Consider the following 13,872-nt stretch of genomic DNA (forward strand, 5'->3'; position numbering starts at 1 on the left):
TCTCGATGGTAGGAAATATTCTCTCTCTCTCTCTCTCTCTCTCTCTCTCTCTCTCTCTCTCTCTCTCTCTCTCTCTCTCTCTCTCTCTCTCTCTCAAGGTGTCATTATTGAAAGTAAATTGGCTGGATGATTATAAAAATTTACAGCTTCAACCTCTTTACCGGTCACACACACACACACACACACACACACACACACACACACACACACACCATAAGGTCTGCGTTGTGTTATGATATAATGACAACACACACACACACACACACACACACACACACACACACACACACATAAGGTCTGCACATGATATAATGACAACTACACACACTGCACAGCTGCCAGACCCATAACACACACACACACACACACACACACACACACACACACACTCTCTCTCTCTCTCTCTCTCTCTCTCTCTCTCTCTCTCTCTCTCTCTCTCTCTCTCTCTCTCTCTCTCTCTCTCTCTCTCTCTCTCTCTCTCTCTCTCTCTCTCTCTCTCTCTCTCTCTCTCTCTCTCTCTCTCTCTCTCTCTCTCTCTCTCTCTCTCTCTCTCTCTCTCTCTCTCTCTCTCTGACACGTGATATTAGTTCTTGTCTCGACTCGTGTCCTCATATGGCTGAATTTTGAGCACCAATGGACAACTTGAAAGGCGCGAGCCAGGTCAAGGCCGTGTGTGTGTGTGTGTGTGTGTGTGTGTGTGTGTGTGTGTGTGTTCATTTTGGTTTGTTGTTGTTGTTCTTTTATCTGTTAATTGTTATTGTTGTTCTTTTCTTCATATTGATATACTTTTGGTGTTTTCCTCTTTGTTTTGTTTTCTATTTTCTTCGTTAATTGAATTTTCCCTGTTTATTCGTTCAGTCTGTGTATTGTAATGTGCGTCTCCCTTTTTTTCTATTTGTTGTTCTTCTCTTCATGTTTACGTACGTGTGTTAAGATAGCTGTGTTGTTGTTATTTTTCCTCGTTTTCTTGCAATGTGCACAAGTCTCATCTCTTATTTGTTTTAATTGTTATTGTTGTTTTTCAGTTGTTGTTACGGTATTTCTGTTACTTTCCTCTCTTTGTTTTCTTCTTAAATTGAATCTCGCTGGTTTTAACATCCCCCGCCCGCTCCCTTGTTGTAATGTGTGGATGTTTCATTTCTCTGCTGTCTCTTGTTTCTTCTTCTCCTTTCTCTAATTTCACACGGCATCTCACTAACTCCTCCTCCTCCTCCTCCTCCTCCTCCTCCTCCTCCTGGCAGGCAACGCGGCCTTCGAGACAGCGGACTCCATCTATGGCAACACTAATATGATCCACATGGTGTCCAGGTCCAGGGCGAGGCTTTCCTGGAACACTCACTACGTTGGCGACCTCAGGTGTGTGTGTGTGTGTGTGTGTGTGTGTGTGTGTGTGTGTGTGTGTGTGTGTGTGTGTGTGTGTGTGTGTGTGTTTCAGTAACAATAATAGTTGCTCATCCTCGTCGCTTTCACTTTCTCCTCTTTTTTCTTTTCCTTCTCTTCCGTCTCCTTCTTCTACTAATACTACAGCTACTTCTACTACTACTACTACTACTACTACTACTACTACTACTACTACTACTACTACTAATAATAATAATAATAATAATAATAATAATACTAACTACTACTACGACTGCTACTACTACTACTACTTCTACCACTACTACTACTACTAATGATAATAACAATGATAATAATAATAATAATAATAATAATAATAATAATAATAATAATAATAATACCACCACCACTTCCACTACCACTTCCACCATCGTCGCTACCACTATTTTCTTACTTCCCTTAACACTAATAATAATAATACCACTACTACCTTTTCCACCACCATCACCACCAACACCACTACCACTACCCTATTTCTCTCTTCCTCTCTACGCCCCACAGAGCAGTGAACAACGGCCTCCTGGACACTTACCAACTGAAGTCTTTGGACGGCCTGCTGGAAGCGTCAGTGGAGGACATGGTGCTGGAGAAACAGAATGGGCAGATCTTCGTGCAGTTTCCCTGGGACAACGAGTCGAGGGACCACCTGCAGGGTACTAAAGGTTGGCACTTGACAGGTTGAAGGGAAGTAAAGGCGGGAGAAAGCTGTAGAGAAGGATGGAGAAGGAAAGCAAGGTTGTTAGAAAATGGTGAAGCAGGGAGAGGAAGATGATGTTAGAGAAAATAGAAGACATGAGATGGAAAAGCAAGGAGAGGAAAGTAGCAGAGAGAGAGAGAGAGAGAGAGAGAAAGTAAGGGCGGGGGGAAAGTATAGGAGAAATACAGAAGGATGGAGAAGGAAGGCGATATGTTTGAGAAAATGGAGAATTAAGGAGAAGAAAGTGATGTTAGAGGAAATAGAGGAGAGGAAATGGAAAAGCAAGGTGAGGAAAGTAGCAGAGAGAGAAGTAAGGCATAGAAAAGAAGGAAAATAATGTAGGAGGAAAAAAAAGGAAGGAGGAAAGCAGATAGTAAAATAGATATGGAAGAAATAAAGAAAGGTAATGACAGTGAGGTTGTAGAAGAAAATGGAGAAACAAGAAGAGGAAAGTAGTAGAAAGGGAAATGAGGCATGGAAACAAAGCGAGAGGAAAGTGTAGAGGAAATGAGAAAGAAATAGTTAAGAAAAGCAAAGTTGTAAGAGGAAATGGGAAACGGGGAAAGAAAAATAGCAAAGAGGGAAAGAAGACAGAAGCAGGGAAGGGAGGAAGGAAAGTGATGTGGCGGGAAATAGAAAAGAAAAGAGCAAAGCGAGGTTGTACGAGAAATTGGAAAAGTAAGGAGAGGAAAAGAGAACGTATATAGTATGAAAAGAAGACAAAACATAGTGGAAGCAAAGGAGGGAGAAAAGCAATATTATAGAGGAAAGTGGGAAGGAGAAAAGGTGTATCAGTACGTGAAAAGTAACTAAAGAAACGAAACAAGAGAAGAAAGCGATTTTTTTTTTTACATTTCATTTATATAAGAGGAGAAACGAAACCCTCCAAGGAAAACGAAAATTAGGAGGAAACAAGAGAAGGAGGAGGAAAGTGATGTTCAAGGGATAGATAAAGAAGGAAAGAATGATGGTGGAAATAGGGAGGCATGTCTCGTACAGGACTGCCATGTGTAGGCTTCATGACTTCTTGCAGCTTCCATTATTTTCTTAAGTTCCTAACCCCTTGAGTACCACGCCGCGCTTTCATATTCATTCTGCTCACTATCTGGCAATTTTATACAGCTTCAGAAACTTCTATGGGGTTTGAAATAGTAAAGACTCTGGCCATTAACCTTTTAACTTCCATAGACTCTTCCTAATGCAAGTAAAAACTGTTTAATCACACCCAAAAATCATAATAAAAATGCGTTTCAGTACGGAAGGGAGAATATTGCAGTGTGAAACAACAGAAAGGGGAGAGAGGAGAGTATTATTAATCGCTAAATACGGATAATACAATTAGCGCAGGAAAATTTGGGGCAGAAATAAGCAACTTTTGAAACCCTTAAAAACCCGTGTCACTTCAATTAGACCCCTTTGAAAATAGCGAAGGTGATAATGTGAAGAAAAGGGTATGAGACAACAGAAGGAATAGGAAGAAGAGGATAAAAAGGGAAAGTGTTTTATAGTATTAAATATCCAAGCTCTTTAACCTCTTCAATACTGAGACACAGTTCTACCTTGAGATTTATGTACGATTAGATCATTTTATCGACATTATTAAGGTTTATGGAGATCAGAAGATTGAGGGTCACAGTCGTCACTATTTCAATCCCCCACATGAGTTTCTAAAGCTGTATGAAATTAGCATATAGTAACCAGAATGAATATGGAAACGCGTCATGGTACTCAAGGGGTTAAACTGTAGTGTCTCTTTAAATCTTTGGCGCGCGTCTCATAGTTCCAATACTACCCACATAACTACTTAAAAGCATTCATACCTGTTATTCTATTTTATTATTATTATTATTATCATTATTGTTATTATTATTATTATTATTATTATTGTTATTTTTTTTTTTCCCTTATATCAGCAAGCAACGTTCTTTTTAAGTCTGTCGTGCGTCTGGTAGTTCCAAAGTTACTCACGTGATATAAACTGCTTAAAAACGCTCATTTTAATTATTTCCAGTGGATTATTTCTGATGTATTTTCACTATCAGAGAGTGACTCCCTCCCCCTCCCAGACTTAACCCTTTTACTTCTAGGTGTTCTTTTCCCATAATCCTTACGACATTTCAATCAGTTATTTTCGCATTAAATCACGTTAAGTATTCCTGTAGTCTAAAAGGTACAAAACCAATCAGTTATTCTCTCTTTACTCTATCACTTATTAACCCGTTCACTTATTAAACATTCTTCCCCATAATCCCTCGCAGCATTTTAAACAGCTGTTATATTAAAGCACGTTGAATGTTCCTCTAGAAGCTACAAATTCAGTCACTTATTCTCTCTCTTTAGTTTATTTGAGTCCACCCCCCTTGACTGTTTGATATTCTCCCATAATCCCTTATAACACTTCAAACAGTTATCATTGTTTTAAAGCAACGTTAAATATCTTTTCCCTACAAGTTACAAAATCAGTCATTCTTTCTTTAATGTATATGAGTCCACCCATTAACCAGTTCACCGCTAGATGTTCTCCCATAATCCCTCACAACATTAATCAGTTATCAGATTAAGTCAATGTTAAATATTTTTCTAAAAGGTACAAAATCAGTTATTCTCTCTCTTTAGTTTATACGAGGCCACCGCATCTGATTGTTAGATATTCCCCATGACCCGTCACAACATTTTAATCAGTTGTTTTCGTATTAAAGCAACGTTAAATATTCGTCTAAAAGGTAAAAAAAAATCAATCAGTTATATGTAAGTCCACCCTCTCTTTAATCCTCTCACTTCCAACTATTCTCCTCCCATAATCCCTTAAAATATTCAGTCAGTCATTTTGTACTAAAGACACCTTACATATTCATCTAAGGTACAAAATCAGTTATTCTCCATTAACTCATTCACTGTTAGATATTCTCCCATAAAGCCTTACAACATTTTAATCATTCAATTTCGCGTTAAAGACACATTAGATATTCGTCTTAGTTATTCTTTCTCTGTAGTTTATAAAAGTTCATCCCCTCCCTAACACTTTCACTATTAGATATTCTTCTCTCATAATCCTTACAGCTCTTCAAACGACTATTATCTTATTAAAGAACGTTACATATTCTTCTGAAAGGTACAAAATCAATAATCTACGTGTGAGTCCATCCTCCATTCAAACCTCTTCACTGCTAGATAGTCTTCAATAATCCCTTACAATATTTCATTCAGTTATTATTGTATTAAAGACACGTTAAAATATTCTTCTAAAAGGTGCAACAATCTGTTATTCTCACTGCAGTCTTGTCCATCTTATCCACAACCTTTTACTGGTCAGGTCAGGTCAGGTCAGGTCAGGTCGGGAAGCTTGGCCTTTGTTTCGGCGGTTCCCTGATGTTGTTTGTTACCTTTTTATTCTGCTGTGTCCATTAACCCTTTCAGTACTGGGACAGATTTACACTATGATTTTTTTAGTATGATTAGACTATTTTCATTTGCATTAGAAAGTGCCTATGAAGGTCAGAAGATAGATTGCCAGAGTCTTCACTATTTTAATCCACACATAAGTTTCTGAAGCTATATAAAATCACCAAATAGTAAACTGAATAAATATGAAAACGCGTCATGGTACTGAAGGGGTTAATAATTATTGCTCTAAGATTTTTTTTTTTATTTACACCATGTTTTTGCCCAGAGTAGTTAAGGAAGCGGTGTTTGTTTACTTTGCAGGGCAGCAGGAGGAGGAGCCGATCAAAGAGAACCATTTCGATAACTTTTCTCTTCGTGAGGGTTACGATCTTGTCCTTCGCTGCCTGGGCTTCAAATTTGACTTCTCCATGTTCGGAAAGTAAGTGTGTGTGTGTGTGTGTGTGTGTGTGTGTGTGTGTGTGTGTGTGTGTGTGTGTGTGTGTGTGTGTGTGTGTGTGTGTGTGTGTGTGTGTGTGTGTGTGTGTGTGTGTGTGTGTGTGTGTGTGTTTCACTGTTTGTTTCACTGTTTGATCTGCTGCAGTCTCTGACGAGACAGCCAGACGTTACCCTACGGAACGAGCTCAGAGCTCATTATTTCCGATCTTCGGATAGGTCTGAGACCAGGCACACACCACACACCGGGGCAACAAGGTCACAACTCCTCGATTTACATCCCGTACCTACTCACTGCTAGGTGAACAGGGGCTACACGTGAAAGGAGACACACCCAAATATCTCCACCCGGCCGGGGAATCGAAACCCGGTCCTCTGGCTTGTGAAGCCAGCGTCCTAACCACTGAGCTATCGGACGTGTGTGTGTGTGTGTGTGTGTGTGTGTGTGTGTGTGTGTGTGTGTGTGTGTGTGTGTGTGTGTGTGTTCTGGAGCTGTATCTTTTCCCTACCTCATTTTTTTATGTTTCTTTTTTCTTTTTTTTTTTTTTTTTTACTTCTGTCATGCATTTTCTGTGAGGGTTCGTTCCTTCGTTAAATCCTTCTTTTCTTCTTTTAATTTTCTTAACCTTAATAACTTTCTATTCTTTTTGCTTTTCATTTTTCTTGTGTTTGAATTTCCTACCTTTCTTTTCTTCTGCATTCCTAATTTTTCTCCTTTCCTTCCTTCTTTCCTTCCTTCCTTCCTTCCTTTGTCTCTTCCATGCACAGCCAAACCTTTTGTTCTCACCTTTCCCTCTCATCCACTACCTGTCTCTCTCAGTCCCGCCCTTTGAACCTCCACAACTCTGCCCACCCCCCCTCTCTCTCTCTCTCTCTCTCTCTCTCTCTCTCTCTCTCTCTCTCTCTCTCTCTCTCTCTCTCTCTCTCTCTCTCTCTCTCTCTCTCTCTCTCTCTCTCTCTCTCTCTCTCTCTCTCTCTCTCTCTCTCTCTCTCTCTCTCTCTCTCTCTCTCTCTCTCTCTCTCTCTCTCTCTCTCTCTCTCTCTCTCTCTCTCTCTCTCTCTCTCTCTCTCTCTCTCTCTCTCTCTCTCTCTCTCTCTCTCTCTCTCTCTCTCTCTCTCTCTCTCTCTCTCTCTCTCTCTCTCTCTCTCTCTCTCTCTCTCTCTCTCTCTGCCTGTGCTGCATCTCCACTACATTCAAAAAGGCTCTACTTGAGATCACTCGTGTTTTTATTATTTTTTTCGGTTCTAGTAAATAAATAGCGAGATTTCTGTACTATTAACGGGAGAAAAACTATTGAAAACCCTGTGGCCTTTGAAAACGGTCGTAGTGAGAGAAAGATACGCGTTTCTAAATACTAGGCTATCTTAACACTCACTCCCACCTCTTCTCCCATATTCCTTCCCCACCTTCAGTTAGTTAGCACTTTTCCGTCGATTAATGCGATTTCCGTCGATTTTTCAACGTTCCGCATGAACTTATCGCATGAATTTGTCAGACTATCGTGATAGGGATCGTTTCCGTCTGTAAATTTTCCGCCTTTGTTTACATACCAAGACCAAGACCACAAGACTTGCCGCGTCTCCTCAACCTGCTTCTACGTGCATTGGTTCTACCACTAACCATGAACGCATCCATGCACGCTTTTTTGGCTTGTTTAGCTCGTCTAAGTTTCGTAATACACAGTATTACGTTCAGAGCAGCGTATCTTTGCCGCAGCGTGGCCTCCATGTTTGTGTTTACATCGTGTTGGCGGGAAGTGACGACGGAAAGTGACGACGAAACACCGTTTGTGTGTGACACCGCCTTTAGTCTCCAGGTGTGCGGTGAAGCCTGTCAGGTGAGGCGCCGCGGAGCCCACCTGAAGCCCCGTAAGATGCCTGCAGGTGTGGGTGGGGCGGCCGACAGATGTGCTAATGAGTGTGTAGGTGTGCAGCATTCCTTAGCCGTGATGGGGTTTTTGCGCTTTTAAGAGAGAATGTAAAGGTGTGATGTGTAAATATGTGAATCTGTCTATCTGTGTGTGTGTGTGTGTGTGTGTGTGTGTGTGTGTGTGTGTGTGTGTGTGTGTGTGTGTGTGTGTGTGTGTGTGTGTGTGTTACGAATGAAAGGTGTAAAGAATAAAAAAAAAAACACTGCTATTAGTATATATATATATGGAGAGAAGTTTAAAAAAATAACTAGTTGGTAACATTTACTTGATTTAAGTATATAGAAGAGAAACAAAAATCATGAGAAATTATTAACCACTTCAGTACCAGGACGCGTTTTCAGTTCCTTTTGGGTACTACTTGGTGATTTGATACAGCTTCAGAAACTTATGAAGAGGATTAAAATAGTGAAGACTGTGGCCATTAATCTTCTGACCTCCATACACCCTTCCTAATGTCAATAAAATGGTCTAAGCGTACACAAATCTCAAGGTAAAAATACGTCCCAGTACTAAAGTGGTTATGTGTATGCGAGAGAGAGAGAGAGAGAGAGAGAGAGAGAGAGAGAGAGAGAGAGAGAGAGAGAGAGAGAGAGAGAGAGAGAGAGAGACAAGACAAACATCATGTAACACCAACTAAACTTTCTCTCACCACTTCCACCCTCTCTCTCTCTCTCTCTCTCTCTCTCTCTCTCTCTCTCTCTCTCTCTCTCTCTCTCTCCTCCACAGCTCCACCCACCCCGGTAAATCTGCCAAGAAGTCGAAATACCCGGCGATCAAACACACATACGAGGCGCAGAGTGTTCCTGGCCTCTATTTTGCCGGCACAGCTACGCATTCCCTTGACTTCCGAAAATCTGCCGGAGGGTTCATCCACGGCTTCAGATACACAGGTAAGGGGCAAAATAAGAGGGTAAGGGGTAAGATATTGGGAGTTCTGGTGAGGTATAAGGGGGGTGTCAATGGAGTAAAGTTGTAGTAAAGCGGGAAAAGAAAGAAAAGGGATTAAAAAAGATAGTGAATTCTCCTGCAGACGTGAAAGAAGATGATGTGGTGAATTCAGTGATTGGTTTGAAAAGAGAGGAAAAAAAAATAGGATTGTGAAGATGGTGAAGAGAATTTAATGGAGGGTGTAGTGAGGAAATATCAATGAAAAGGGGAAATGAAAGAAGAATAGGAGTGAAAAAAGATTGAGTAAGGGGTAAGGGGTAAGGTATTGGGAGTACTGGTGAGGTAAAAGAGGTGTCAATGGAGGAGAGTTGCAGTAAAAGGGAAGAAAAAAGAGAAGGGGAGGGAAGGGATTGAAAAAAAAAATGGTGAGAGAGTTTTCCTGCAGGTGCAAAGTAGGATGTGGTGAAGTAAATGGTTTGAAAAGAGAATAAAAGAATAGGACTGTAAAGATGGTGAAGAGAGAAAGGAATTTAATGGAGGATATAGTAAGGAAATATGAATGAAAAAGGGGAAATGAAAGAGGAATAGAAGTGGAAAAAACTGATTGGGTAAGGTATTTAGGAGTGAGGTATTGGAGTACTGGTGAGGTGAGGGGAGGGGACTTGCTGTAAAGGGGAAGAAAGAAGGGAGGGGATTGAAAAAGATGGTAAGATCTCATGATAAAGGGACCTGAAGGAGAAAGATGTGGTGAAATAAATAGTTTGAAAAGAGAGAGAGAGAGAGAGAGAGAGAGAGAGAGAGAGAGAGAGAGAGAGAGAGAGAGAGAGAGAGAGAGAGAGAGAGAGAGAGAGAGAGAGAGAGAGAGAGAAAAAAGTCTAGAGTTGTAATGATGATGAAGAGGGACGGGAATTTAATTAAGGGTATAGTCAGGCAATCTGAATGAAGAGGATAATGAAGTAGGGAAAGGAGAGAAAAGACTGAATGAAGGGAGAGGTAACGAAAAATGAAATAAGGACGAATTAAGAGGATACCACATGAAAAAAAAAACTAAAAAGATAAAAAAAAAACAAGATGGAAACAAATGAATAGACTATAAAAGAGCTTTGAGGGAGAAGGAAACTAGCGAAGAGGGGGAAGCTAAGTCAGGAGGGAGGACAAGGCGTGAACAGAATAAAATAAGAAAGAAAACAATGAACAATAGAGAAAAGAATGACATAGCGAAGAAACTGAAGAAGAATAACACGTCGGCAGAATAACAAGAAGAGAAGAGACAAAGAATGGAGGAGTGGAGAGGTCAGTGGGGAAGGAGAGTGAATGAAAGAGCAATTAATTGACCCTGGGAGTAAAGAGGATGGGACAGGACGTGAGCAGAATAAGAGGGCAAGAAAAAGAAAAGACGACATAGAACTGGGATACAAGGAAAGTTTACAGCAGGAAACAAGCAGTCTCTGTAGGAAATGGGAGAATAATTGATGGAGAAAGTAAAGAAGAGGAGACGACGTGAGTAGAATAAGTGAGGAAAAAAGAAGAAAAAAGAAAGGAATGGAGATATAAGAGCAGTTTACCATTAGATTTGAACCATCATCTCCACTACTTTCAAAAGATCTAGCCGAAGTTATATGGGATTCAAAAGGTTTTGCGTTGATTCTATTGACAAATTAATGAGATTTCTACATTATTAACACGAGAAAACTATTAACAACTTGGCTTTTCATCTATTTGACCTTTGAAAATAATCGTGGTGAGAGAGTAAAGCGTTTCAACATACACTAATTGCAAAAAGCTCTAAATGAAACTACACTGGTTCTTAAGGATTCATCTTCGGTTAGGTTGAAATATTAACCTGATCAGTACCATGACACATCTTCATAGTCATTCTGCTAACTATCTGGTAATTCTATACAGCTTCAGAAATTCATGTGGGAATTAAAATAATGGAGGCTCTGGAGCATTAGTCTACTGACCTCCATAAATCCCTTCAAATGTAAATAGAATCGCCTAATCACACCTAAACTCATGGTAAAAGAAAAAGCCTCCCAGTATTAACGAAATTTCTACATTACTGACAGGAGAAACACTTAAGAGAACCAGGCTAATCATTTAAGCGGCCTTTAAAACACAGTCGTGGTGAGAGGGGAAAGCTTTAACCCCTTCAGTACTGGGACATATTTTTACCTTGAGATTTGTGTACGATTAGACCATTTTATTGACATTAGGAAGAGTCAATGGAGGTCAGAAGATTAATGGCCACAGTCTTCACTATTTTGCTCCCTAACATGAGTTCCAGACTAAAGCTGTATAAAATCACCAAATAATAAAGAGTGAATATGGAAACGCTTCATGGTACTGAAGGGGTTAAACACAAACACCAATAGCCAGTCTCCACAACTTCACTATAATATACCTCACTACAAACTCCTCTCCTTCCATCACCTACAGTCCGCGCTCTTCACCGCCTGCTGGAGTGGCGGCTGGAGGGACGTCGCTGGCCCGTTACCTCCCACGCCATCCGAGACCTGCTCAATGTGCTAGTGAAGCGGGTGAACGAGGCTTCGGGGCCCTACCAGATGTTTGGAGAGTTGGCTGACGTGGTGCTTCTGAGAGAGTGAGTGTGCTGTGCCTGTTGTGCTTTGGTTGTGCGTGTCTGAACGAGAAGAGAGAGAGAGAGAGAGAGAGAGAGAGAGAGAGAGAGAGAGAGAGAGAGAGAGATTCAGATTCAGATTCAGAACTTTTATTCACAAATAGCATTACAAAACAAAACATTTGTAAAAAAGACTCGGGCTTGAGCCCAGTCTTGGCGCCTAATGACTTACATCTAGATTATCAAAGCTAAGCATGTACATATTTGCAAAACATCACAAAATTGTGGATAGTCCCTGAGTGTTTGGGGAAGGATATTGATAAAGTGGGTGGCAAGCTCCGGTAAAGTAGGGGAGGCAACACTACACTTCACTCGCAGGTGTGACACTCGCTCGCAGTCCCTCAGGTAGTGTTCCAGTGTGTGTGAGTCACCTGCTCCACACAGACGACACTGTCTCCTGCCGTCTGGTGTGGCGATACCCAGCTGCCACCCGTAGGGATAGCCTAGGCGTATCCGGGCTTCTATCACCTCACACCTTCGTGTAGATCCCCGCCTGCACGAGGTCAAGCCACACCGCGCCGGTGCTGCCACTCTCCCGAGCCTCCCTTACTTCCCGAATCCTCATTCCCTCTGCCTCCTGCTTCACCTTACTCTTGATCTGCCGCAGAGTCCTGGAGAGAGAGAGAGAGAGAGAGAGAGAGAGAGAGAGAGAGAGAGAGAGAGAGAGAGAGAGAGAGAGAGAGAGAGAGAGAGAGAGAGAGAGAGAGAGAGAGAGAGAGAGAGATCATTTACGGAAGGAAAAAAGATGGATATAAATAGAATAACAATTTCGTGGATGGATGGCTGGGGAGAGAGAGAGAGAGAGAGAGAGAGAGAGAGAGAGAGAGAGAGAGAGAGAGAGAGAGAGAGATGTGAATGAGGAGCTAGTAAATACTAGTTTGTTGTGATAATGATTAAGTTCTTTCTGTCTCCGTGTGTGTGTGTGTGTAATAATAATAATAATAATAATAATAATAATATACGGTTTATTAGTTTGGCAATGTAAAAATTACACTGAAAATGTACAGTTAACACAATGAACTAAAATGCTTAACCTAACTATGTGTGTGTGTGTGTGTGTGTGTGTGTGTGTGTGTGTGTGTGCGGTGTCCTTTGTAACACACGGGCGGCAGTACATGCAAGACTGTGCCGGCATAAGCTTAGCAATGCATGAGAGTCAACAGCCTGAGTGAAGGATGTGAGAGGCGGGTAGGACGACGAGGGAATATCACATCTCACACTGCTCCTCCTCCAGACCCAACCAGCTCTTTCCAGCCTCATCCAGCCCCACGCAGCCTCTGTTCAGCCCCTCTTTGTCCACTTCTAGCCTTATTCACTCACTATTTGGTCCCATTTAGTCCTCAAACATCCCCATCAAGCTTCTATTTGGATATATAAAATTCCAACCTTCCCTATCCAGCCAAATATAGTCACTAAGTAGACCTATCAGTCCCATTCAGTCCCACCTAGTCCCTATCCAGTCCTATATTTTCCCCATCCAGCTCCATCTAATTTCATCCAGCCGTATTTAGTTCCACCCAGCCCTGTCCTGTCCCATTCTACCACATCTAGTTCCATTCAGCCCCATTCGTCCATATCCAGTTCCATTCAGCCCCCATCTAGTCCCTCCCCTGCCTTATCCGTCTCTATCCAGTCCTCATCTTGTCTCTATCCAGCCATATATTGTCCCATCTGTCTATCCAGTCCCTTCTAGTCCCCATTCAGCCCCATCAGTCCTTATCCAGGCTCTATTTGGTCCCATTTAGTCCCACCTAGGCTTATTTTGCTTCAAGCGGCGGCCTCTCCCATTATTCTGACTTTCTAATCTGTACCATTTCGTCCCAGGCAGTTTAAAATAATTACATACTCTCTCTCTCTCTCTCTCTCTCTCTCTCTCTCTCTCTAGCGGGAAGACCAGATTTGAGCTTCTGCAGGAGTTCCCGGTGCATATGTTAGCGCAGCTGGAGGAACTGACGGGGCGCGAGGCTGAGGAGGTGGTGGTGGTCCTGATGGAATACGGACCGGACTTCTCTGGGCCTGAAAAAGACACCTTCAGAGTGGACAGGTCTACTGGAGATCCCCTCGAGGCACACCGCTCTAATTTCCTTCACCCCGTCTTCTACTACTACAAGAAGCTTCCCACAGGTACGCTACTAATGAGGGCTGGCAGGTACCTTAGGGAGTTTTGGTTAGTCTATCGCTTGTACTGTTACTTTATCTTTTTATGTAATAGGGAAATTTGGCTAAGGGTGATAGAAGCGATTAAACAAAAGGCCCACTTAAATAACAGTCTTAGAGCAGGTTCGAGAGAGTTAGCCAAAAGAATGGGATAAATGTCTTGGTAACATCTATACTAACTTCACTTTAAGACACATATAATTGTTCCACAGCCATATTATGTCTTTAAAAGTGGGTAGAAGTTATAAATTCTATTCCTTAAAATCCCTTATAGATGCTTATAACTTGTTCCACAGCCATAGCGGGTCTTGAAAGTTATA

The 13,872-nt window shown here is 41.6% G+C and overlaps 1 protein-coding gene across 1 annotated transcript in view; it reads left to right on the plus strand.

Annotated features, from left to right (window-relative positions):
• LOC123508366 (FAD-dependent oxidoreductase domain-containing protein 2-like) overlaps window positions 1-13,872 on the plus strand; it is a 91,375-nt gene that overhangs the window by 75,527 nt on the left and 1,976 nt on the right. Inside the window, exons 6-11 of the mRNA XM_045262020.1 lie at window positions 1,242-1,356; window positions 1,903-2,063; window positions 5,804-5,921; window positions 8,593-8,756; window positions 11,194-11,359; window positions 13,281-13,519. Of these exons, the coding sequence (XP_045117955.1) occupies window positions 1,242-1,356; window positions 1,903-2,063; window positions 5,804-5,921; window positions 8,593-8,756; window positions 11,194-11,359; window positions 13,281-13,519 (963 nt within the window). The remainder of the gene's footprint in view (window positions 1-1,241; window positions 1,357-1,902; window positions 2,064-5,803; window positions 5,922-8,592; window positions 8,757-11,193; window positions 11,360-13,280; window positions 13,520-13,872) is intronic.

The sequence above is a fragment of the Portunus trituberculatus genome, chromosome 24 (genome assembly GCF_017591435.1).
Source record: "Portunus trituberculatus isolate SZX2019 chromosome 24, ASM1759143v1, whole genome shotgun sequence".
In the NCBI taxonomy this organism is placed as follows: domain Eukaryota; kingdom Metazoa; phylum Arthropoda; class Malacostraca; order Decapoda; family Portunidae; genus Portunus; species Portunus trituberculatus.